Here is a 27,493-nt window from a genome sequence, read left to right as displayed (position 1 = left end):
TACATTTCAATAAAATGCATTCTTCAAACAAAATTATATCACGATTTAAATTGCTGGAAGCAAGGTTCAGTACACAAAATGCTGCCACACAATACATCCACCATTTCTCTATAAACTGCACTGAGCTTCCATCATATAAAATCAGTAATAATAGTAGCAAGCTTTATTGGTGTTATAATTATAAAATATACAAATTCTGTGTCACACCACATATGCTAGAAATACAATCTACCACGAGACAAAATATATATATATCGACATGGTTAGAAGTCACGACAAACGCTCGAGCGAATACTTAGTGCTTTAAAATGCTGTTATTAAAAACTTATAAATACGGTACTTGATACACAGCTGGGGAACTGTACAGGTGGAATACCCATTGGAGGTTAGCTGTGCAAAGAGAGAGTAAACATGACAACATAGAGCTTAGGCAGCTATAAATAAATAAAATAGAGTAACATAAAATAAATAAATAAATAAATATAAAATAAATAAGTAAATAAATATAAAATAAATAAGTAAATAAATATAAAATAAATAAATAAAAACAAATAAGTAAATAAATATAAACGAAATAAATAAATATAAAATCAATAAATAAATATAAAATAAATAAGTAAATAAATATAAAATAAATAAGTAAATAAATATTAAATAAATAAATAAATAAATATAAAATAAATAAATAAATATAAAATAAATAAATTAACAAGACGACGTCATGCGGAGCACGATACTTGCAAAATCCGCCCCCCGCCCCAAAGTTTTCCATTGATACAGCAAATTGTCCATTTCATGAAGATTAAAAATTGCGATATTGATCAAAGTTCGGGTCAACAGGATGAAAAGTGATGATTTTTCAGATGAAAAATGATGATTTTAGAAGTTTGACCTTGAGTTGACCTTTGACCTTTTGACCTCAAAAATAGTTGGTTTCCCAATTCAGTGACACAATGTGCAAATGCTGTTTAATTTTCAAGTCAATCGGATGTAAATTGAGGATTTAAAAAACTTGGCCTATGTTGACCTTTTGGCCTATGTTGACCTCAAAAATAGTTGGTGGTTGAATTCAGTGACCATATATGTAAATCCTCTTAGAAGTTCAAGTCAATCAAATGAAAATTTGTGATTTCAGAAATTCGGCCTATGTTGACCTTTTGGCCTATGTTTACCTAAAATATAATACGTGGTTGGATTCAGTGACCAGATATGCAAGTCCTCTTCAAATTTCAAGTCAATTAGATGAAAATTGAGGATTTTCGAAATTTGGCCTATGTTGACCTTTTGGCCTATGCTGACCTTTTGGCCCATGTTGACCTCAAAAATACTTGGTGGTTGAATTCAGTGACCAGATATGCAAGTCCTCTTCAAATTTCAAGTCAATCGGATGAAAATTGAGGATTTTCGAAATTTGGCCAATGTTGACCTTTTGGTGAAGTTTCGTGATGATCGGTTTTGAATTGTGACCTGTAGGCCGGTGACAAACAAACAGACAAACAGACAAACAAACAAACAGACAGAACCACAAACGGAACTGACCAATATAGTTGAAAAATCTTCGATTTTGCAAGTAATAATAATTTAAAAAATTCATCTCGTTGATTACATGGAATACTGTTGCTAAGCTGACGGTATGCTTCTTGTTCTAAAATACAGAAAGTGTTGGTATAGTGTGTTTCAATATACCCACCTAAAGTTGTCTGTCATACATTAGGTCCAGGCCTGATGTAACAAGCAGATTACCTTTAGATGTGTGGTGATTTCACTCGGCCCAGGCCACCAGTCTTTGACGCATAAGGAAGCCAAATGTACGAATTAACCCAACACGTAAATAGCAGTAGCACATATTGGCTTCCTATTTCACGGTATCAGCAACTGCATCCCCATGGCAGCAAATGGTATTGGCGATGGCGGGCTCGAAGGAACCAACCCCAATATCCTGAGTCTGAAGTTAAAACATGATTATCGCTGCTCAGCATTTGTACATGGGATCCTCTTTCACCTAGAGGTGTGTGAGGTCTTCCTTTGCCCAAGTGAACTGCACCTGTCCTTTGCAAAGCCAAGTTTTGTGAGCGTTGAGGATTTTCAGGAGTCATCACCAACGGTGTCCAGGTAAGCTTGGGCTGTTGGCTAGTGCGGTCATCCGTTCCATACACAAGAGGATCTAGGTTCCCAGGGTTTTACTCGCCTTTCCACTTCATCCAGTGTCCGTCTCGCACAAAAATACAACTTCTTTTCTTACTTACAACACGTATTTCTCAACGTACTGCTTCAAACAATGACTTTTTGGGCCTGGAGAACCGTGTTCAAAGCAGCAATCCAAGGAAGAGTGTAAAGGCAAAGCACCTGATGTGAGAAAGATGGATAGAGATAGAGACGGAGATTGCCGCCCAAAAGGTAGAGAAAGAAAGAGAACGAGGAAGAAAAGGAAAAGATGGCGGCAAGTATCACAGAATCCCCGCCAACGAAAGGTACTAGTTAGCAAGGAGATGAAGAAACGGTCTCCAATTCGGGGCAGGAAAGAAGGGCTAGATAATTAGCGTTGGCAGGTACCGAGTTGTCGCTGGACTGATCGGACGTCCGGCGATCGACGCCCCAAGTTGTTGCACCGCTTGGAGAAGCGACGTCGGGATGAAGAAATTGCCCGGAGAAGTCGGAGCAGTTGCTGAGACGGGCGCGGTAGGTCGAACGCTCTGGCTGGAATTCATCGGCAAGGCCATAGCGCTTCATGAAAAGATATACGGAGACAACGCCGGCACCCTGTTAGTGGGCATGGAGAGGAAAGGGAAGAGAGCGGCAACCCATGAGCAAATGAACAAAGACAGAGTCATCAAAGTTTGAGAAGGATGAAAAGGTGGTAGAGTTACAAGAAGGTGGGGAAGTCATGAGGGCATATTACAGGCATTTGGGTTGGCAGGTGAAGCATAAAAAAGGTTGTCTAAAAAGGTTGGCATAAAAAAGGTACTTTGATAAGGTTGGCTAATCCACGAGACCGGATGTTGTATCAAAATTAATAAATAATGCGAAAAAGAGGAGTGCACGATTGGGGGGGGAATAGACAAGACAAGAACTTCTAGAAAGCATCTCAAAATGCAAAGCCCGGCCTCATCCGCTTTAACCACACCCTGAAACAGCAAATTATGTAACCTGGTGGCAAAGGGTATGCAAGAAAACCAGACAACGCGTTATCCACATTGCCAGAACTGTGTACCCCGGGAAGTGATAGTACGAGGCCACGGGATTCCGCTGGCTCGGTAGATGGAAGTAACAGGAATAAACACAATCAAATGGACTTAATTGGGAAGGCAGCAGCAACTTTGCTACCTTAGGGGTTTGAGATATATGCTCGTGTGTGTGTGTATATATATATATATATATATATACACACACACGGGGCAGGAAAGGGGAGTCATATATATATATACACATGTCGAACGGTGTAGATCGAGGTTGTGGGTAGTGGTTCATTTCAGCCGAGAGGGGTAGTGACTGAGTGTGGAAGAGAAATGGAGATGTGTGTGTGTGTTGCAGGAGTTGGTGTGATTTTGCATGAATGTGTTTTTGTTTGAGTGGTGCATGTTGTAAGGGTAGGTGGTCGGTTGGTTAGGTGTGGTTTTTTTTGGTGTGTGAGTGAGTGAGGAGCTGTGGATTCTGGGAGTGGAGGCGGTTTTGTTGTTGTAGTCTGTGTTCTCACTGGCTGGGGGTGGGGGTATGTATGCATCCAGGTGTAGCTGCTCCATGTGGAGGCGCATGTGCCCCTGCTTGCCCACCTTAGCTGACCGTATCGAGGTTGAAGGGCCGAAACGGGATGATGCTGAGGACCTCAACTGAGGACCCGGTCAGTGAGGCACACTTGTGACCAGGTGTGTTTTGAAATTATATATGTATATATATATATATATATATATATTTTTTTTTTTTTTTTTTTTTTATATATATATTGTTGCGGATATGAGGACTGTATATTTTTTTGATTGTGTTGTATTGTGGTAAATTGGTGTGAATTATTATTATTGTTGTTATTGTTATTCGGTGCCTCCTGCCTCCGGAGCTGTGTAAAGATCAAAAGGGCGTTCCATAATTAGTCCACAAGCATACACGTCAGCCAATCATAGAATATCCATGTTCGATAGTTATATCTTATTCTGTGTTTTAGGATAAGGCTGTGTCTCCCATTAATAGAAATACTCCATTGCACCAGTGAAAGAGATAGATTCCCTTCATTCCCACTCCCAAAACTTCCATTCCCATTCCCAAAACCTCCCTTCCAATTGCCTTCCGCATTTTGGGCGGTTTTCTTCAACCACCATTGGCCACGAGGCAGGGTTGGGGAAGAAAGGCGTGTCTCCACCTCGTCATAGAGGGGAGGAGTGAGCCAGCCCCACTCGACCAACCATGAGCCAGGGGTTTGGCTAGAGAGGGCGGAGGAAGAGCGATCGGGGAGGTTCGCAAAGGTTGAGGGGCGGGGGCCTATATAACCCAAGGCAGGGCGTGTCCAAAGGGAGATGCGCTTTTACAGAGGAGAGCAGAAGACAGAAAGGCCTTGAGTTGGACTAAGCAAGAGAGGAAGTTGTTGGCCTGGGTGGGACTAAGGAAGAGGGAGAAAGAGTCCTGAAGCTTGTGAGGGAAGGGGAGAGAACCCGTCACACCAACCTCCACCAAGGCTCCACCAAGCTCCGCGTTGGCTCCACCAAGCGTTCACCTCCACCAAGCTCCGTGTTGGCTCCACCAAGCGTTCACCTCCACCAAGCTCCGTGTTGGCTCCACCAAGCGTTCACCTCCACCAAGCTCCGCGTTGGCTCCACCAAGCGTTCACCTCCACCAAGCTCCGCGTTGGCTCCACCAAGCGTTCAGCTCCACCAAGCTCCGCGTTGGCTCCACCAAGCGTTCATCTCCAGCCATCCACCTCCTGCCATTCCTGCCATTCCCCGCGTGAGTCCGTCTTTTGTTTGTTCTGTCCTGGGTTAATTAAGACTGTAGGTAAGCTAGTATTTGCACTGTGTCACCTGCGTCTTATGTGTTGTAAATAAACCTTGATTGCTCCTTTTTGCTTGTGTGTGTAAATAATAAACCCCATTACTCGTCTGTACGTCTTCTCGTTTTATTCCTTTTCCTCTTGCATTGCGTCGTTTTCGTCTTTTCCCCTCATTGAGCAGCTGCGGTGCGATCCGGCCAAAGTCCTGGGTGAATCGGGTGAGTCAGGGATCCTGTAACGGTCGCGGCAATACCAAACCGCTCGGTAACTAACATCTTAAACCGCGATCTGTAACAATATATATATATATATATATATATATATATATATATATATATATATATATATATATATATATATATATATACGTATATATATATATATACGTATATATATATATATATATATATACAGTATATATATATATATATATATATATATATATATATATATATATATATATATATATATATATATATATACACAAAGAATTAAGTTAAGCACCCCCCCCGTTTTTTTACAACCTCGCACATTACAAGTTTGTTGTCGTCAAAACAGTGTAATATACCCATGATATTGCTATATTTTCTGGAGAAGTGATATTATGGTCACATAAAAACATAACAATCATGCCGTTTTCAATATTTTATTCTGAATAATTTAAGGTGAAATTTTTTGGGAATTTTAGGCATATTTTCACCTCAATTTAAGTATGGAGCTATAGGTCCATCACGGACAGTGTGGATGACGTTTATGTTTTCTAACGTACAGTCATTGTTCTGAGAAGACCTCTAGCGATCTTTGCGTCAATAACGTGTGTAGGACCCACGTGATCGGATCACTACTCAACCCAACTCAACCCTACGAGTGCACTCATCTGCATTTCATCAATGGATAATTGCTAATGTCATACCAATCATTATTTGATCTCACATACCTTAGAATATATGCCAATGTATACATATACACAAAGAATATATATTAGGGGGTGCTTACCTTAATTCGTTGTGTAGGGGTGCTTAACTTAATTCTTTGTGTATATATATATATATATAGTATATATATATATATATATATAATATATATATATATATATATATATATATATATATATATATATATATATATATATATATATATATATATTGTTACGGACACGGCTAGGATGTTATTTGCCGAGCGGATGGCCGCCGCGCCCGAACAGTTACCCCGACTAACCCGATTCCTGAACGTTGGCCGAATCGCGCCACAGATATTCAATGGGGAAAAGACTAAGGCGACACGGATGTGAAGAAGAGGAAGGAGAAATAGGGAATACGAATATAATTTATTTGCTATTTACAGGACCAAAAAAACCAAGGGAGAAGGAAGGATAATAAAACAATTTACAGAAGAAATCAGAGACACAGTGAAAATACTAGCTTAACTAAACAGGCTTAACTTAACCCAGGGACAAGACAAACAAAACAAACTCACGTACACAAGAAGGATAGAATGGCAGGAATGAATGCTGGAAGGAGGAATGGGAAGGTTCAGCTGGGGCAGATGGTTCGGGCTTGATTCCGCACGGGACGTCGGGCTGGACCTCGACGGCCACCGATGCCACCGCAATCTGGTTCCCGCGGGGTAACGGGTCGAAGCGGCCTGGTGGAGTCAACTGCTGGTGGAGCCAAAACTACTGGTGGGGCGCAACTCTTTCGTTGCACTTCTTACTTCGCACTTCTGTCAAAGGCTTCCCCGCGCTTCTTGTTTCGCACTTCTGTCAAGGCTTCCCCGCGCTTCTCTCGCACTTCTCCGAACTCATCTGAGGTGGGGGCGTTTTCCATGGGTTATATATAGCCCCACCCTTGAACCTTTTCGAACCTCCCCGATCGCTCTTCCTCCGCCCTCTCAAACCAAACCCCTCGTGCTTGGTTGGTTGTTCGGGGCTGGCTCACTCCTCCCCTCTATGACGAGGTGGAGACCCGCCCTTCTTCTCCGAGCCGGAGCACATGGCGAATGGAGTCGCGGAGGGAACAGTTGGCAATTTGTTGGGGGGAAATGTGAAGGGAAAGGGGATCTACTCTTATTTAATGCAGTGCAATGGAGTATTTAATTAATGGAAGACACAGCCTTACACTAATACACATAAGGATATAACTACTGAACAGGGATATATGGTGTCCTTCGTGTATGCTTTATGGAATTAACTACGGGAACGCCCTTTGATCTTTATACAACAACAATTGCAGGAAGGAGGGTGACATTTTACAACTATTCACTACACAACAATAAAATAAAAAAACATTCTCATATCCACAACAATATATATATATATATATATATATATATATATATATATATATATATATATATATATATATATATATATATATATATATATATATATATATATATATACATATATATATACATATATATATATATATATATATATATATATATATATATATATATATATATATATATATATATATATATATATATTGTTACGGGTCGCGGACAAGATGTTACTTTGGGCCGAGCGGATGGTCAACCGCGACCGTTACAGGATCCCCGATTGGCCCGACTCCCCCAACGTTGACCAGATCGCGCCACAGATATTCAATTTGGGAAACCTCTAAAGCGACCGAAAGAGAAGGAAGAGAGGAGGAAGACAGAGTACAGAGGAAGAACAGATTTATTATACACACACAAGCAAAAAGGAGCAATCACGTTATTTACAAGCAATGGATGGAAGAAGCAGTCACACAGTGAATCGTTAGCTTATACTATTCAATTTACTTAACCCCAGGACAACGATTAGGACAGACGACGTTCACACTTACACGGGGGAAATTGCAGGCAGGAATGGCGGAGGTGGGTTGCTGGAGAGGGAGGCAGGGTCAGGTCCCTGCAACCGGCAGGGCTGGAGGTAGCAGCTCCTTTTTGGCGGGAAAACCCTCGGTCGCGTCGACGCTGCTGATGCTGTGGACGTCACGCGCTGGCTCGGTCACACCTGCTCCTCTCCTTCTGGTGGAGCCGTCTCCCTCCTCTCAGCGCATCTTTCCAAAGCTTGTTTCATCTCCAAGTACCTCTCCTTGTTGGAGCGTCTCTCATCTCTCATCTCACAGCTCACCTCTCCTCTCATCTCTTCTCTCATCTCATCTCTTCTCTCATCTCTCATCTCCTGAAGCAGTCCCTTCCAGTCGCTTTTATTACTCGGGTCGGAATCAAGCCGCCGGCTGCGAGGGCACGCCTACCGGGTCGCTCACCGCGGTGCTGGTTGGCTGTTAGGGCTGTCCGATTCCTCCTTTGATCATTACGACGTGCCACGCCTGTGAGTTGGCGGCTCCTACCCCCCCTCTTCTCCGAGATTAGCACATGGGCAATGGCGGCTTGCGGGATTGAACACCACTCGCACCGCTTTTGAAAGGAACTTTGGAGAGCGGAGATGATTGGGGAAATTGAAAGGGGCCTACGCTTATTTCGTTTGATACAATGCAGAGTCAATCTAGTGGGAAACACATATTTAGCCTACATAGAATAAGGAAATAAGCTATTTAAAAAGATATATCGTGGCCTGTGTGTAAGTTTCATGGAATTAACTAGGAGGACGGGCTGCGACCATTATTTACATTACGAGGGTGTTACACACAACAAAACCATACTTTTCACATTCGTTACACTTTCTCAAAATTGTTACACTTCTCAAAACCGTTACACTTCTCAAATTCGTTACACTGCACCCTCCTTTCTTCAGGCCCGTCTCGGGCCTACAAAACTTTAACTTCGTGTGACACGTAGGTGTAATTCCCTCTACAATTAACCTGACCCTGAGTGTGACAATCTTAAAACACAAATAAATATGTCCCCCTGCTGCATTGCACCCTGTCTAACAGATTTGCGCCCACAGGATAACCGAATTACGGAATTGTTCTCAAACTATACATTTACGGTGGGGAGCATTATTTACAGTGACGTTATTTCTTATTTACAACGCAACCCAGGACCTGTGTTTTTTTTTTCTTTTTAGGGAACAAGAAAAAGAAATTCCTGTTGGGAGGGAGGAGACAGCACGCATTGCATCGATGCACCAGTACCAATACCACCAAAGCACCCAAAAGCACCACAAAGCACCAAAAGCACCAAAAGCACCACTCGGTGCACAGTCACCACTGTTCATAATAAACACAACAAAACAACTGGTGGTGGTCTTCTCTTTCTCTGCTGGGCCGATGTTCTTCCCGACGTCTTCTGGCTTCATGCGGCCTACTTGGAAATAATAAAAAGCACAACTTGTGTTCATTTTTATTTAGGGCCTCAGGGGCCAACTAAGGGTGGTCCACCTGTTTGGCATAGGTGCCACCTTACCGAGGTCCGCAAGCAAGATTCCCTGGCCACTATGGCCGGTCTCCAACAGAGGTGCCCTGCCCCAGACCCCGGGGGTCCATCAAGTGGTACTTGGCCGCAGAACAGCGGTCCATAAAGTGGTACATCAACGCAATGCATGCTGGTTCTGAGAATCTCGTGCGCACAATGGCCACCTCACGCACGCACCCCTCGGCGCCCAATGGCGCATAAGTCCTCAAGTGGGAGACAAAAGGGGGGCAGACAAATGAGCGAGGGGTAAGGTCACAAGGGTACGCGTCAATAAAGGCAATGCAGGGTGAAGTGCGTACGGAGAGCGAAGTGAGAAAAACTCGTCCCTACCGTACGTCACCCCCCCTGTCACCTACACTACCCTTGCCCTTACCCCATATTTACAACAATTTACACCTTTACAAATTCGTCACTACGTCTTGTCTTCCCCATCTTTCCCTTCTACACCAAATTCGTCTCCAATCCCTCTACTTCAAAATTTGCCATCACCCAATTCATCATCAATCCTCATAAGGAGGAAGAGATGGAACATCAAGCACAATGTCACACCCACGTCATGATGCGTCTCACATTCCAAACATTTGCACAGTAAAAAATAATCAAAACATGGCATGGTGTGGAGTACCTGTCACCTCAGGTGAGTGGATGCAGATGGTGCGAGGAGACTCCAATCCTAACTATCCTCTAAATGACATTAACACACTTTACACTACCCGGGGTCTCTCCCTGCCAATCCATTGGCCAACTTACACGATGGGTTCTAAAAACCAATTCCCATTGACCAAACTGTGGTGCTTCTCAATTTGGGGTCTCACTCCCCCGATTCATCTCCCGGTGCCCTCACACAATTTCTGGGCTGCGACGTGTAGCTCTCCCAGCAGGTCTACCCACCTGCACACCTCCACCACTGCAGTTGCCACCCGAGCTTACCTAGCTCCTCACCCTACCCTATCTAGCTGGGGAAGGCCCCTCCTGGCTCTGTCACCCCACTCGGTGCCCTCTGGCACTGGGCTACCCGGGTCCGTCCTCCGGATCCTCGGGCCCCATCCACAACAACTCTACCGGCTCCCAGAGCCCACCTGCGGCCTCACCTGGCCGACATCCTCACAGTGGTGGAGTGCCCAAACCAACTACACACACGAACAGGCTACACGCCCAGCCATTTCCACAACACTAATGCACCCATTCAAATACCATTCTCTCACCCGCACCACAGATGCCAATATCCAACCACAATTTACCTATCCCCTCTACCTAACACTTACACTACCCGCCCCGGGTATCCGTGATGGGGGTCCATCCTTCCCCCATTCACACCTTCGCACCATCCACTCCACTCCACAATTTCCACCATACTCACTCCACGACCATCCATTCCAATACCCCAGATATTCCACACTACCATTTATTCCACACACCCGTTGGTGCACACCTGTGCACTCACACCTGGTGCCACCTGCACCCTCCTCCTCTTCCTGGACCATTCGGTCATCACAATACACCATCACCTTCACTCACTCATACACTGCTCCATTCACCTGTTCAGTTGCACACCTGTGCAATCACACCTGTTCCATCACACCTGTTCAATCCTCACCCACACGGCATCATCTCAGCTCACTACTCCCCTCTGAAACTTGCGCTTCCCAGTCGTCCCTTTAAACTATTGCGCTCCCACGTCATTATGATCCACACTAATCTACCTGCGTCCCCACTACAGGTATCATTCACTAACTAACCTTAACGTTACCTAATGTCATCTTCGCTAGATCCCTACACACAATATCCTAACCCACCCGGCTAGTTTTCACTGCCATAAACCCCATAATCTAGTGCTCCTTTGCCCCCCGTTGTGAGGGATGACAGAGTTGCCATCCCTCCACATGGGGGACGTTCCCACTATCAATTTTGCACACCAAATCCAACAAATCAAAAATTTTCTATTTACTGCCAATTCTATTCACTTTTCTAAATTTTGGATCAAAACCACTATCACTATTATCATCATCCGTCTACTTATTAGATCCTCTCGGTGCGCCAATTCCCTTCTAAAGCTCGGCTTCGTACAGCCGAGCAATGAATGCGGGTTGTTTTGTGCCAGCGGCTGGATACGTCCCGCATTCGGGGCCGGGACGGGGGCTTACCCGGGCCGAGATCCCACGCACCATCTCGGCACCGAGCCGTCCAATGGCCCGATCTCGACCTGCCGGAACGTCTCAATAAAAAGTGGTCGCCATGACGACCCTTCCTATCGGGCTGCCCGCTCCGCCTAGTGGAGCACGGACGCGGCCGTTCCAAGCGAGGCCCAGCGTGGATCGCATACGGCGGTCCTTTCGAACCCGCCGTGGCTCGGATCCCCGCTGGTTCTCGCGGCACGCGAAGCTGCCCGACGCGCACCGAGGGCCCGATTCGGCTAAAAGTCGCTCTAACCGCTAACCCGGTTACCGTCGATGCCTCCCCTGCATGCTTACACGCATACGCTACCCCTTTCTTGCTCATACATCCAGCTGTTCCCATGCTCCTTGTCGTACCTTCTCTTACACACCTCGGTACACTCATTCCGCTCACTGACTTGGTCACACACCTGACCAAAGAACACCTTGGCACACATTCGTCGCTCGCACACCTCACCAACACACCTCTTCGCACCCCCTTCTCGGTCACCTCCTCTGTGACTATCACAGGGGTGCTCTCACTCGCACACCCAACCACGTGCCTCACTACCAACTCAAGTGTGCATTCCCACACATGCTCTACCATTCCAGGTGTGCATCCTTCCATGCCAGGTGTACATCCTCGCTCACCTGTCACAACCAACTCACGCTCCGTGTCACTCTCACTACTTTTACCACCACTCTTGACAACGCACTCACCCTCACTCTCGACAGCGCACTCTTTCCTCATGCCCCTGTCCGTTACACACCTTTCTCGTGCATCCTCTTGCGCACACTCTTTCGTTACATCCTCTGTAACACTCATCACAGGCGTGCATGCTTCCGTTACATCCTCTGTAACACTCCTCACTACGCGCTTCCATGTGCTCCCTCGCACACGCGCTACGACCGACTCACTCTCGACAGCACACTCATTCCTCGGCGCGCACTTTTTCCTCACACACCCCATGGTCGGACATTCTCGCACACCTCTTTTTTCGCACACCAGACGTGTCGCACACTTCACCAACGGCCTCTCACGAACACCCGGATCCAAACCAATCCCCAAGCCGACTGAAGCTCCCCTCACATCATGTACATTTCCGATTGTATCGCCACTCACCTTGGCACCTCTTCGTCGCACCTCCTCTGCCACCTGCAAACTCTTTATTTGGTTAGTGAGAAGCACATCATGAGTTGAGCACCGACCTTGTACATATTCCATTACTTCCTCCTTTATCTCCCTCTTAGTTTCTGTCCGTCCCTTCTTAATTTCACTCACCTCTTCTTCCACTTCCTCTAATTTTTGCTTCACCTCTTTTATTTCCCGGTGCGTCTCCTCAAGTTCGTCCTCTAAGGCTACCGTGACCGTCTCTATGTGCATCCTCACCTGCTGGTCCTTTGTCTCCATTACCTCTGTCACCTCGTCCAACCTCATTGTCAGTCCCTCACGTACCATCTGACATTGCCTCTGTGTCGCTATCAAGTCATTTTTAATTTCTTTTTGTGTCGCCTTTAACCCTCCTAGTACCGCAGTGTTCCTTTGAACCTGCTCCACTAACTCTGTCTGTCCCTCCGTCAGCTGTTCCACCTCCTCCGTCAGGTCCTCTATGCCCCCTTGTAACTTCGCCGTATTATTCCTCACCTCTTTCTCTATACGCTTTTCACCTCGCTTTACCTCCTCGCGTACCCCCGAGACCTCCTCACTTACACCTCGTCGTATCTCCTCTTTCATCTCCTCCATCTCTTTTGTAGATGCCACCCTCATCTGTCCCAATTCATCCCTCTGAGCATCCAGTTTACTTTCTAACCCGATTTTCACCTCCTCTATCTGGTTCCCCATCTGTTCGATTTCCCGGGCGGATTGCTCCCCTATTTCCCGCAATTTGTCTTCCATCCTATTTTCTAACCCCATTAACCCATTTTTCACCTCTTTTATCCCATTGTCTAACCCCTCAAATTTTTTTTCTAATCCCTTTAAATTATTGTCTAATCCCTCAAATTTGTTTCCTAATCCCTCTATTCTACTCCCTAACCCTCCGATCTGGGCCCCCATGTCCTCCCTCAATTTCTCGCTATTGGACCCCATGTCCTCCCTTAATTGCTTGCCCATTCTTTGTTCCAATTGTTCGCTATTCTGGGCCATAAGGGCCTTCATTTGTATAAAAAAAGGTTCAAATCCACCAGCGGCGCTGCTACGGCTGCGGGCGCCGTGGCCATGTGCGAGGCGCCATTTTGCGCGCCCGCAACCTCGTGCGCGAGGCCGCCATTTTGTGCGCCTGATACTCCCTCAACCACATTGCCATTGCTCTCCTCCTCCCTTTCCTCCACATACATTTCCCCGAGGTCCTGGGTTACCCCTAACCCGTCTATCTCCCCCACCGACATCCGATCGCCTTGATTGTCCATGGCGCGATCTCAAAATTCGGGTTTTATAAAACAACAAAATTTCGGCAGCTCGTAATTTTGACCAAATTTTTTTTTTTACACGTTTTAAAAATTTGGTTCGGGCCTCATATCCCACTCCTGACACCAATTGTTACGGGTCGCGGACAAGATGTTACTTTGGGCCGAGCGGATGGTCAACCGCGACCGTTACAGGATCCCCGATTGGCCCGACTCCCCCAACGTTGACCAGATCGCGCCACAGATATTCAATTTGGGAAACCTCTAAAGCGACCGAAAGAGAAGGAAGAGAGGAGGAAGACAGAGTACAGAGGAAGAACAGATTTATTATACACACACAAGCAAAAAGGAGCAATCACGTTATTTACAAGCAATGGATGGAAGAAGCAGTCACACAGTGAATCGTTAGCTTATACTATTCAATTTACTTAACCCCAGGACAACGATTAGGACAGACGACGTTCACACTTACACGGGGGAAATTGCAGGCAGGAATGGCGGAGGTGGGTTGCTGGAGAGGGAGGCAGGGTCAGGTCCCTGCAACCGGCAGGGCTGGAGGTAGCAGCTCCTTTTTGGCGGGAAAACCCTCGGTCGCGTCGACGCTGCTGATGCTGTGGACGTCACGCGCTGGCTCGGTCACACCTGCTCCTCTCCTTCTGGTGGAACCATCTCCCTCCTCTCAGCGCATCTTTCCAAAGCTTGTTTCATCTCCAAGTACCTCTCCTTGTTGGAGCGTCTCTCATCTCTCATCTCACAGCTCACCTCTCCTCTCATCTCTTCTCTCATCTCATCTCTTCTCTCATCTCTCATCTCCTGAAGCAGTCCCTTCCAGTCGCTTTTATTACTCGGGTCGGAATCAAGCCGCCGGCTGCGAGGGCACGCCTACCGGGTCGCTCACCGCGGTGCTGGTTGGCTGTTAGGGCTGTCCGATTCCTCCTTTGATCATTACGACGTGCCATGCCTGTGAGTTGGCGGCTCCTACCCCCCTCTTCTCCGAGATTAGCACATGGGCAATGGCGGCTTGCGGGATTGAACACCACTCGCACCGCTTTTGAAAGGAACTTTGGAGAGCGGAGATGATTGGGGAAATTGAAAGGGGCCTACGCTTATTTCGTTTGATACAATGCAGAGTCAATCTAGTGGGAAACACATATTTAGCCTACATAGAATAAGGAAATAAGCTATTTAAAAAGATATATCGTGGCCTGTGTGTAAGTTTCATGGAATTAACTAGGAGGACGGGCTGCGACCATTATTTACATTACGAGGGTGTTACACACAACAAAACCATACTTTTCACATTCGTTACACTTTCTCAAAATTGTTACACTTCTCAAAACCGTTACACTTCTCAAATTCGTTACAATATATATATATATATATATATATATATATATATATATATATATATATATATATATATAGTGACTTTTGGTGACAGCAGATAGCAGTTGCTTGAGGTAACAAAGGAAGAGAATGGAAGGCAAAGCCATGTGCTGAGGCGACAATGCAAAAACGCGAGCATCTACATAATATGTATGTAAAAAATGGTAAAATTGTCCTTTCACCTTCCTTCCCACATAGCTCACTGCACAATTATCACCCCACCTTCCACCAATCCTCGGGATGTGGGTGGCACTGCCTCTTCATGGGCAGAATTCCATGCACATCCCAATACGGAGAGGAGTGGTGAGCCCCCGTCTATACCACACACTTCCTCGTGTGTACCAGCCAAAGAAAGGCAATATGATGGCACACGCCATCATTGCCCAAGGAGACTCGACATCATCATCATCAATCCTCACTTATTCCAATCTCCTCCTAACCTACTGAACCCTCTGCCACTGGACCGGACAGAATCAGCTCGCGTGTCCTAAAATCCTGCTCCTGCTGCTCTTTCACATCCTCTCTCTGCCATTTTTACCCTGTCATTTGTACTAGGACATCTTCCATCTGCTTGGAAATCCACCCACATCACTGCATTCCATAAAAATGTGTAAAAACTGATCCCCTCAACTACAGACATATCAGCTTACTTCCAATGATCAGCAAGGTCATGAAATCCATCATGGCAGTTGATATGGAATCCTTCCTTTTCTCCACCAATCTCATCTCAGATCTGCAATTTGGTTTCAGACCAGGTCATTCCACCCTACTCACCCACATTGGATGGAGGCCCTCAATATCAGATGTGAGATCAGGGCCATCTCTCTGGACATATCTCATGCTTTTGATACAGTCTGGCATCCTGCCTTACTCTCCAAACACTATCTACCTATGGCATCCAAGGCCAACTCCACACATGGCTTACTGACTTCTTCGACTCTCGTAGCCAGCGTGTAGCTCTCGACGGAATCTTTTCATCTCCTCTCCATATCAAGGCTGGAGTACCCCAAGGCAGTGTGCTGGGTCCAGTCCTATTCCTGATCTTCATCAATGATCTCTCTGACTATTTTGGAAACCCTCTTTATATATTTGTTTATGACGTCACCCTTTGCCGAAACATCCCTCATCTTTCAGACAGGCAGGCTGCGGCCTCTTCCTTCTCTTTAGACCTTGACAAAACCACAAGATGGTCAAACACTTCGAATATGTCTTTCAATACTGACAAATCACACTCTCCTAAAGGACTGTCTGACAAACTCCTCCTCCCCCTTCGCCCCCATTCCCCCAACCACATCTGCTTTCCTAACAATCCTCTTGAGGACGTTCAGTCATTCAACCTCCAGGGTCTCACTTTCACCATTATCTTTTTGGGGCAAGTCACATTTCAAAGTTGGCCTCCAAAGCCAGCCACCGACTGGGCATCCCCTGTCATACCAAATCCTTCCTTGGCACACTTGAACTCCTATCCACCCTCGAAGCCTTATTCCGCAGCTTGTGGAGTACTGCTCTCCCATGTGGGCTGGCTTCCCTGCCTCACACCTTGCTCAGCTTGACGCCATGGAAACCAAGGCCTTCAAGATCATTGGACTCTCCCGCGATGAAGCTGAGTCTATGGGCTTATCACTTCGCCATCACACACAGGTCGGTGGTCTCTCTGTCTTCCACCACCTCCTTTCTGATCTTGTACCCTCTGATATTTCTGTGCTTTGTACTCCTCAGTTTCTGCAGGGTGCACACGGTCCACCATCAACCCCCTTCTGATGCAACTCCCAAAATCCAGAATCACTGCTCACCTCCACTTATTCTTTCCTTTTCCCCCCCCACCTGTGGAATAAACTTCCACATTGTCTTCAATCTCATTCTTCCCTCCAGGTCGTCAAGACAGTGGTTCACCACCATCTCAAATCGTCCGCAATCAAAAACCATGATATTTTCTGTCCTCCCTAACCCCCACCCCAACCCCCCTCCTTCCAAATTTCCAGTTTTCCCTTCGGAGAATTTCCTTCTGTATCCATCTTGCCCATCCTATGCATCCTCTCCTGCCCCCCATTCCTCCCCACACCCTTTGTTTATCCAAACTCTGCCTCTATCTTGGAATTCAACTCTGCTGCTGTATGTCCCCCTTTCTCTCAACTGTTCCTTTTGTCCTGATCCATTCAGTGTACTAATTATTGCTCTTCCATGAGCCTTGACTACACACAAATATAAGCCTGACTTAGCCTCCTCCCAAATTCCTCTATCCCAACTTTTTCTTGATTATTATTTCCTTCCATATTTGTTCAGATTTTCATTTCTCAAGTGACAAAATCTCTTCCCTTTTTGAATAATATTCATAAGTAGATGGTCTTTCAGGGCCTTTACAATTTGGGAATTATATAAACTAGTGAGGTACCCATGCTACGCACAGGTGGGAGGCCAGAAGCAAACAGACAATGCAGAAACGGCGAATGCTAAAGCATGAAACCAATAAATTCCACATTACTGTAGCACCTTCAGTCGCACGTCAGACATGGACAGCAAGTTCGTGAAGGACTTCCATGAAAAACGTACCCGTTGGCAAACAAACGGGTACGTTTGTTCCATACCCAGTCAATGGCGAATCTGCATATGTCGATCCGCGAATTCACGTTTAGAAAGTAGAAACCATCATGGCATTTCGTCATTCACTTGAACTCGATATCTCTTTTTTCATTCCAAACAGCATAACTCCAATCACAAATTAAATAACATTAATATAAAAAATAGACTTTTAACAACATTCGTGACCTAAATGGACATGTGGGAAGGAGTATGGATGGTTTTGAGGGAGTTCATGGGGGTTACGGATATGGTGTGAGAAATGGAGAAGGTGAAAGGATTTTGGAGTTTGCTGATGGAGCTGATTTGTTGATTTGTAATACTCAGTTCCAGAAAGAGGATAATAAGCTTGTTACATACACGTCAGGTGGGTCGACGACAACCGTTGACTACCTGATGGTGCGTAGGCGAGATAGGGGGCACCTCCGGGACACAAAGGTGATCCCGGGGGAGGAGGCTGTTTCACAGCACCACTTGGTTGTCTGCGACATAAGGGTGAAAGGTGCGAGGAGAGCTCGGCGGGTGAAGTACCAACCGAGAATGAAGGTGTGGAGGTTGAAAGAGGTGACAGTAAGGGAGGCATTAAAAGAGAGGCTGAGTAGGGTAGAGGATGATGTGGTTGAGCTTGAAAGTGGTTGGATGTCAAGGAAAGCTAGTCTGTTGGGAGCTGTTGGTGAGGTATGTGGATGGACAAAAAGACCACCGAGGCACTCGGAAACATGGTGGTGGGATGATGAAGTTGGAAAGAGGATTGACGAGAAGAGGAAGAAGTTCAAGGAGTGGCAGAAGGCGAAGGGTACAGGAGCAGAAACAGCAGAGCATGAAAGTTATAAGGCAGAAAAGAAGGCTGCAAAGAAAGAGGTAGCAAAGGCGCAGGAGGCATGTAGGAAAATGTTCGGAGAACGCTTGGATTCGGAAGAGGGTCAGAGAGCAGTATTCAGGATTGCAAAGCAGATAGTGAAAGAGAGGTGTGATGTGATGGGGGTGAGTTGCTTGAAGGATGAAGTGGGACAAATCGTTGTGGACCCAGATGGAATTAAAGGAAGATGGAAAAGATATATGGAAATGCTGTTGGAATACAGAGAATGAATGGGATGGCAACATAGAGAGTAACCCAGGTTTAGGACCGGCAGAGAAGATAACTGAGAAGGAAGTTGAGGAAGCGATAAAAGCAATGAAGAGTAGAAAAGCGGGAGGGCCGACGGGAGTTGTCGGAGATATGTTGAAGGCAGCAGGAAGTTGGGGTGTGAATCTGTAATTTGGTGGTGAAAGAAGGCCGCATTCCAGTGGATTGGGAACTGAGTACCCTCGTCCCTCTATACAAGGGGAAAGGTGACCCTTTAGAGTGTGGCTCGTACCGAGCGATAAAGTTATTGGAGCATGGAATGAAGGTATTGGAAAGGGTGTTGGAGAGGAGGATAAGGAAGAAAGTGATGATCGACGAAATGCAGTTTGGATTTATGCCAGGAAGAGGAACGACAAACACACTTTTTATTGTGAGGCAGTTGCAGGAGAAGTACATGGAGAAGAGGAGGAAGTTGTTTCTTGGGTTTGTTGATCTGGAGAAAGCATTCGATAGGGTTCCACGCAAAGTATTGACATGGGCATTGAGGAAGTTAGGAGTGGAGGAATGGTTGATCAGAGTAGTGATGGCAATGTACAAAAGAGCACACACAGCTGTAAGGATGGGAACAGTGGTGAGTTTGAGGTGAAGGTGGGAGCGCATCAGGGGTCGGTACTAAGTCCACTACTATTTGTAGCTGTGATGGAGGTGCTGGCTCAGAACGTAAAGGAGGGTTTACCGTGGGAGTTGTTGTATGCAGATGATCTGGTGTCGATTGCGGAAAGTATGGATGGACTGAAGGAAAAGATGAACAAGTGGAAGGAATGTATGGAGACAAAAGGTCTGAAGGTGAATATCGGAAAGACGAAGGTGATGGCAAGTGGTAAAGCATGTGGTGAGGTGGAAAGAACTGGGAAGTGGCCCTGTGCTGTGTGCAGGAAGGGTGTCGGAGTGAACTCCATTCAATGTGCAATGTGTGCCTAGTGGGTTCATCAAAAATGTAGTGGTCTGAGAGCGTCATTAACCAGTGTGGCAGCTACATTCAAATGTAAGGTGTGCACAGAGGGAGCTGCAGATGGAGGAAATGTTGAGTTGGATCTTGGAGACGGCGTGAAGCTGGAAGGTGTGAAAACATTTTGCTACCTCGGAGACATGCTGAATGGAGAAGGTGGATCAGACTCGGCAACGGTTGCTCGAGTGAGATGTGCATGGAAGAAGTTTCGGGAACTGAGTGGCGTGCTGATGAGGGGGGGGGGGGGGGGGGGGAGTGTCGTTGACGCCGAAGGGAAAGGTGTATGCTGCATGTGTGAGAAGTGTTATGATTTATGGGAGCGAGACATGGGTAATGAACGTAGAGCAGCAACGAAGGTTGGAAAGGGTGGAAATGTGAATGGTTCGATGGATGTGCGGAGTATCGTTGAGAGAGAGGAAGACAAATGATGAATTCGGAAAGATGATGGGAATAGAGCCTGTGATTGATGCTGTGAAGAGGAACAGGTTGAGATGGTTTGGTCATGTGTTGAGGAAGGATGAAAGTGACTGGTTGAGAAGAGTGATGGAAATGAATGTAGAAGGAAGTAGAGGACGGGGAAGACCAAGAAAGACTTGGCTCAAGATGGTGGAAGAAGAAATGCGGGCGAGGGGGTTAACAAGGGGAGATGTAGAAAATAGGGCAAAGTGGAGCATATTGTCATGGGGCCCGCAAGGCTAACCCCCGCTCTAGCAGGGAAAATGGCCTTAAAATGCATGTTGTTGTTGTTGTTGTTGTTGTTGTTGTAAGAACATTCGTGACATAAACAAATATTTAAATCCTGATGTAAAGTTCCGTACGGTTGGGTGCATACAATTACGAATTCAAAACCGTAATTGTATTCACTCAATTCCAATCATCAATTGATACTTTAACAAAACGATTAACACGATTAACGATTTAACATTACGATTGAATGACGGTTGTAGTTGGATATTATCAAATCCGCGCATTGCCGTCATCTGTCCACTTCTGCATTCGCTGCAGGATCATAATTCTCATCAAAATCTAAACAGTATTTGTGGAATTTCAATAAAAGCCACATCACTGTTCATATCGGTAAATATTATTCCATCGTGTTTGGAAAAACTGGAAAATTGGAAAACTTGGAAAAATTGGAAAACCAATATAGCCTATTTTACACTAGGGGGTCCCAGGAATACCCACCCAAAATATCGTTGCGATCGGTTGAGCCATTTTTGCGGTACCTTCGAACGGACAGACGGACATTTGGTGAATTATAGTAATATGCAGCACTTAGACATAGAGAGAATAGCCAATCAATGGGAGCTTGGGCGAGTAGGCAGGTCGAAGAACTTGTGCCTGCGTCGCAGGTGCATATGTGGCACCATGTTTGCCCCAGCGCTTCTTAACCCGCTTACTTCCTTTGTTCGTTATCAGACCTGCCTCTACTGAAACCTCCACTTCAGTGAGGAAAAAAAACCACAAAAAAAAAAAATTAATTCTGTCAAATCCTTGTATGCACTTAAATGTCTCTGTACATGTCCTAATCCCAAGATATTGTACGTCATGGCGTGTTCAATCCATCTGCTGACTTAAGCAATTCAGATGTGGCATGACTACAGTAAAGATGCCAGATTGGTATCCCATAAGTCGGGGGTTCAAATGGGTCAAAGGGAGTAACATTAAGGATTTGGAACCGGACCTCAGAGCTTTTGAAGCACAAGGAATCTCAGGAGAACTACCAAAGGGTTATCAAATTGTCGATAGAAATCCAGATGAATCTGCACTGATGACTTTTGAGGATTTGTCTGCCTTACGTTTTTGTCTGACAATCTGTATTTTGCAGCAGACTCTAGAATGCCATCAGGTAACTAAGGATGTGTCCGACGGGATGGCACAGAGATATTGAACTCGCCTTCGAGCTGTCCAATCCGAGTTTGATTGTCGACCCAAGTATTAACTATCGTAGTGGTGTGTTGCACACAGGAAGTTGCGGAATAAGCCAGAAACCTGTGTCCCGGCATCGATTGCTGCTGTAGCTAGAATATCCCACTGGGTGTTTCGATGAAAGGTAGGTGAAAGTTCCAAGTTCCTGACCTGCAATGGGGCGCTGCATCAGAAGCGCAGGCGCGATCCCAATAACGAAGCAAACCAACAACCAGGAGCTGCACACCGATGGATGATTGAACTTGGGATGTGCATGGAATTCTGCCCATGAAGAGGCAGTGCCACCCACATCCCAACATTGGAATTGAATGAGTCGTGCAGGAAAGCTGGTCGGTGGATCATTACTTCACTCAAGGAGTTGAAATTCAAGACGTACAGGAATTAGTCACAGTAGTCAAGTGGTGATGGAAAATTCGTGGGAAAAAAAACCAAACTTCACCGAGTTGGAAAATAAAAAATGAACATTTTCTACCCTCAACCGATGCCAGATCAAGCATTCAAGGAATTAGGGTCGGAGGGATGCTGTAGCAGGTAATCCATCAGGTTGAAGGATTTGCAACACTGAAAAGTACTTCCTGGAAAGTATCCTTTGTGTTACTTTCAAAAGAGCTTCGACGAGATGATCCGAGTCTTGATCACAAGGTCTACAAATTATAAGGGACGCTGTTGATGTATTTGATGTGTCAAATGCTTGAAGGAAGGAGCTGAAAAACACAGCTGTACCTTATTCCAGGTGTCCAAGAAAAAGAATTACTTCGGTAGAATTCAGCAAGCGCACAGTCTTCAGCTCGGCCATTAGTCAACTTGTCAGAATATATATATATATATATATATATATATATATATATATATATATATATATATATATATATATACAGTATATACATATATATTGTTGGTGTGTGTGTGTGTGTGTGTGTGTGTGTGTGTGTGTGTGTGTGTGTGTGTGTGTGTGTGTGTGTTTAAAGCACACGGTGGAGCTTGCACATAAAGGATGGCCAAAGGGAGTGATGAAGGTTTCCTTTCTTTAGAGATTGATACAAGTTGCCATTGTTGGTGCCATACATATATCAAATCATACATCAAGACATGGCGGTGGCGTGGAGCCTCCTTCACCCAGGCTGCTACAACTGGGCAGGCCTTTGGCTCCATGGTGGCATCCGACGGTCACGGCATGATTGGTAGGTGGGGTAGGGAAGATGCAACTGCATGACTCCATTGAGCACACATGCCTGATTCAAAATTGGGTGGAAGCCGTTTTATCAGAGTCTCCGTTTTATCCTCCGTCACCCCTCTCCGTTTTATCCTCCGTCACCCCTCTCCGTTTTATCCTCCATCACCCCTCTCCGTTTTATCCTCCGTCACCCCTCTCCGTTTTATCCTCCGTCACCCCTCACCGTTTTATCCTCCGTCACCCCTCACCGTTTTATCCTCCGTCACCCCTCACCGTTTTATCCTCCGTCACCCCTCACCGTTTTATCCTCCGTCACCCCTCACCGTTTTATCCTCCGTCACCCCTCACCGTTTTATCCTCCGTCACCCCTCACCGTTTTATCCTCCGTCACCCCTCACCGTTTCATCCTCCATCACCCCTCACCGTTTCATCCTCCATCACCCCTCACCGTTTTATCCTCCATCACCCCTCACCGTTTTATCCTCCATCACCCCTCACCGTTTTATCCTCCATCACCCCTCACCGTTTTATCCTCCATCACCCCTCACCGTTTTATCCTCCATCACCCCTCACCGTTTTATCCTCCGTCACCCCTCACCGTTTTATCCCCCATCACCCCTCACCGTTTTATCCTCCGTCACCCCTCACCGTTTTATCCCCCATCACCCCTCACCGTTTCATCCTCCATCAACCCTCACCGTTTTATCCCCCATCACCCCTCACCATTTTATCCTCCATCACCCCTCATCGTTTTAACCTCCGTCACCCCTCACCGTTTTATCCTCCGTCACCCCTCACCGTTTTATCTTCCGTCACCCCTCACCGTTTTATCCCCCATCACCCCTCACCGTTTTATCCTCCATCACCCCTCATCGTTTTAACCTCCGTCACCCCTCACCGTTTTATCCTCCATCACCCCTCACCGTTTTATCCTCCGTCACCCCTCACCGTTTTATCCTCCGTCACCCCTCACCGCTTAATCCCTCGTCACCATGAACCTCAACCTTGTACCTGTTTGGCATTCCCCGATTAAAATCCGACATAAGGTGTTGATTTGTCCATGGTATTCTAATGTCCATGGTATTCTAATGTCCATGGTATTCTAATGTCCATGGTATTCTAATGTCCATGGTATTCTAATGTCCATGGTATTCTAATGTCCACGGTATTCTAATGTCCATGGTATTCTAATGCACTGATGTTTCATTCCCTTGTTCTATGATCGATATATGCACAAGCTCCTCAATGATAATTAGGTCATCACTCAATAATAATAATAGCAAAAATAAGCAGAAGTATTCACACAATGGCCGCAAACTTATCGGTTGCTGTGGAGTCATCTTTGACCAGTGGGGAAATGCAAATGCTTAGGCCAACATGGCTGTGTGCTTGGCAGTCCATCATCCCTAAGCTGTGAATTCACAATTCACACTTGCAAAAGTGATTAATTACTGAACAATAAGACAAATCAAGATATTTTGGGAACCTGCTGCAATTGTAATCAACAAAAGTTAGCCCACCTACACTTTGTCCTTTTTCAAACTCTTGGACACTACCTGTGCACTGGTTGATGACTATGCCCAACATGGAGTTGTTATGGGTATGAATTACCTTTGCAAATCGAATCAGCAGCTGGACAATATACCATGCTCTCCCGAAACTGGCAAGAAGGTTTTCCCAAAATCTGTTCTGCCTGGCTGGATTGCTTGTTGGTGCAGAAAATACAAGGAATGCCATACAAGGACCTTTGATGCAGGAGGGCACCAGGCACATCATGCCAATGCATTTCCGCCAATACCCATTACCCCTCTGTCCTCAATTGTTTGGGATACCTACATAATTCCAGTTTAAACCTATCTACTGTTTCTGCTGCCACGACCTTTCCAGGGAGACCATTCCATGCACTAACTACTCTCTGAGTGAAAGAGGCCCACTTTAATGTCGTCCTAACTGCCATCTTCTTCCCAAAAAAGCGATGAATTGAGAGGGCTGAAAATGACAGTTAGGATGACATTTAGGGCCGTAATCATAGGATAGATCGGCATATGACCCTTGGTTGAAAAAACAAACTGAAAAAAAAAAAAACTGCTGAAACTCAAACTGGAAAAAACTCTTCTGCATTTATTTTCTCCATTCCGGCACTATCTTGTCAAATCCTCTCACAATCATCCTCATTCTAATGTATAATGTCGTCACATTAAGCTGCTCCTCATAGCTTCGCCTACCTCGGCCCAGAATTAACCTCGTTCCTATATGCTGAACTCTCTCGATGGCAGCTATGGTCTTCTTCAGATGTGGTGACCAAAACTGACACGAGCTAGGTCCAGAATTAACCTCGTTCATATATGCTGAACTCTCTTCGTGGCAGCTATGCTCTTCTTCAGATGTGGTGACCCAAACTGACACGAGCTAGGTCCAGAATTAACCTCGTTGCTATATGCTGGACTCTCTCGGTGGCAGCTATGGTCTTCTTCAGATGTGGTGACCAAAACTGACACTAACTAGGTCCAGAATTAACCTCGTTCCTGTATGCTGGACTCTCTTCGTGGCAGCTATGGTCTTCTTCAGATGTGGTGACCAAAACTGACACAAGCTAGGTCCAGAATTAACCTAGTTGCTACATCCTGAACTCTCTCGATGGCAGCTATGGTCTTCTTCAGATGTGGTGACCAAAACTGACACTAGCTAGGTCCAGAATTAACCTAGTTGCTATATGCTGGACTCTCTCGGTGGCAGCTATGGTCTTCTTCAGATGTGGTGACCAAAACTGACACTAACTAGGTCCAGAATTAACCTCGTTCCTGTATGCTGGACTCTCTTCGTGGCAGCTATGGTCTTCTTCAGATGTGGTGACCAAAACTGACACAAGCTAGGCCCAGAATTAACCTAGTTGCTACATCCTGAACTCTCTCGATGGCAGCTATGGTCTTCTTCAGATGTGGTGACCAAAACTGACACTAGCTAAGTCCAGAATTAACCTCGTTCCTATATGCTGAACTCTCTCGATGGCAGCTATGGTCTTCTTCAGATGTGGTGACCAAAACTGACACTAGCTAGGTCCAGAATTAACCTAGTTCAAAACTGACACGAGCTCGGTCCAGAATTAACCTCGTTGCTATATGCTGGACTCTCTCGGTGGCAGCTATGGTCTTCTTCAGATGTGGTGACCAAAACTGACACTAACTAGGTCCAGAATTAACCTCGTTCCTGTATGCTGGACTCTCTTCGTGGCAGCTATGGTCTTCTTCAGATGTGGTGACCAAAACTGACACAAGCTAGGCCCAGAATTAACCTCGTTCATATATGCTGAACTCTCTTGGTGGCAGCTATGGTCTTCTTCAGATGTGATGACCAACACTGACACTAGCTAGGTCCAGAATTAACCTCGTTGCTACATGCTGAACTCTCTCGATGGCAGCTATGCTCTTCTTCAGATGTGGTGACCAACACTGACACTAGCTAGGTCCAGAATTAACCTCGTTCACATATGCTGAACTCTTGGTGGCAGCTATGCTCTTCTTCAGATGTGATGACCAACACTGACACTAGCTAGGTCCAGAATTAACCTAGTTGCTATATGCTGAACTCTCTTGGTGGCAGCTATGCTCTTCTTCAGATGTGATGACCAACACTGACACTAGCTAGGTCCAGAATTAACCTAGTTGCTATATGCTGGACTCTCTCGATGGCAGCTATGGCCTTCTTCAGATGTGGTGACCAAAACTGACACTAGCTAGGTCCAGAATTAACCTTGTTCCTGTATGCTGGACTCTCTTCGTGGCAGCTATGGTCTTCTTCAGATGTGGTGACCAAAACTGACACTAGCTAGGTCCAGAATTAACCTAGTTGCTACATCCTGAACTCTCTCGATGGCAGCTATGGTCTTCTTCAGATGTGGTGACCAAAACGGACACAAGCTAAGTCCAGAATTAACCTCGTTCCTATATGCTGGACTCTCTCGATGGCAGCTATGGTCTTCTTCAGATGTGGTGACCAAAACTGACACTAGCTAGGTCCAGAATTAACCTAGTTCAAAACTGACACTAGCTCGGTCCAGAATTAACCTCGTTGCTACATGCTGAACTCTCTCGATGGCAGCTATGCTCTTCTTCAGATGTGGTGACCAACACTGACACTAGCTAGGTCCAGAATTAACCTCGTTCATATATGCTGAACTCTCTTGGTGGCAGCTATGCTCTTCTTCAGATGTGATGACCAACACTGACACTAGCTAGGTCCAGAATTAACCTAGTTGCTATATGCTGGACTCTCTCGATGGCAGCTATGGCCTTCTTCAGATGTGGTGACCAAAACTGACACTAGCTAGGTCCAGAATTAACCTCGTTCCTGTATGCTGGACTCTCTTCGTGACAGCTATGGTCTTCTTCAGATGTGGTGACCAAAACTGACACTAGCTAGGTCCAGAATTAACCTAGTTGCTACATCCTGAACTCTC

At 45.7% G+C, this 27,493-nt stretch overlaps 1 protein-coding gene across 1 annotated transcript in view; it reads right to left on the bottom strand.

The window, feature by feature from the left end:
• Window positions 1-2,478: 2,478 nt before the first annotated feature.
• The window catches only part of LOC137427715 (voltage-dependent calcium channel gamma-5 subunit-like), a 91,965-nt gene continuing 66,950 nt past the window's right edge, over window positions 2,479-27,493 (bottom strand). The window contains exon 5 of the mRNA XM_068117402.1: window positions 2,479-2,760. Within this exon, the coding sequence (XP_067973503.1) occupies window positions 2,479-2,760 (282 nt within the window). The remainder of the gene's footprint in view (window positions 2,761-27,493) is intronic.

This window comes from Myxine glutinosa, chromosome 5 (genome assembly GCF_964187855.1).
Source record: "Myxine glutinosa chromosome 5, kmMyxGlut1.1, whole genome shotgun sequence".
Classification (NCBI taxonomy): domain Eukaryota; kingdom Metazoa; phylum Chordata; class Myxini; order Myxiniformes; family Myxinidae; genus Myxine; species Myxine glutinosa.
This window is presented reverse-complemented; position numbering and strand designations above follow the sequence as displayed.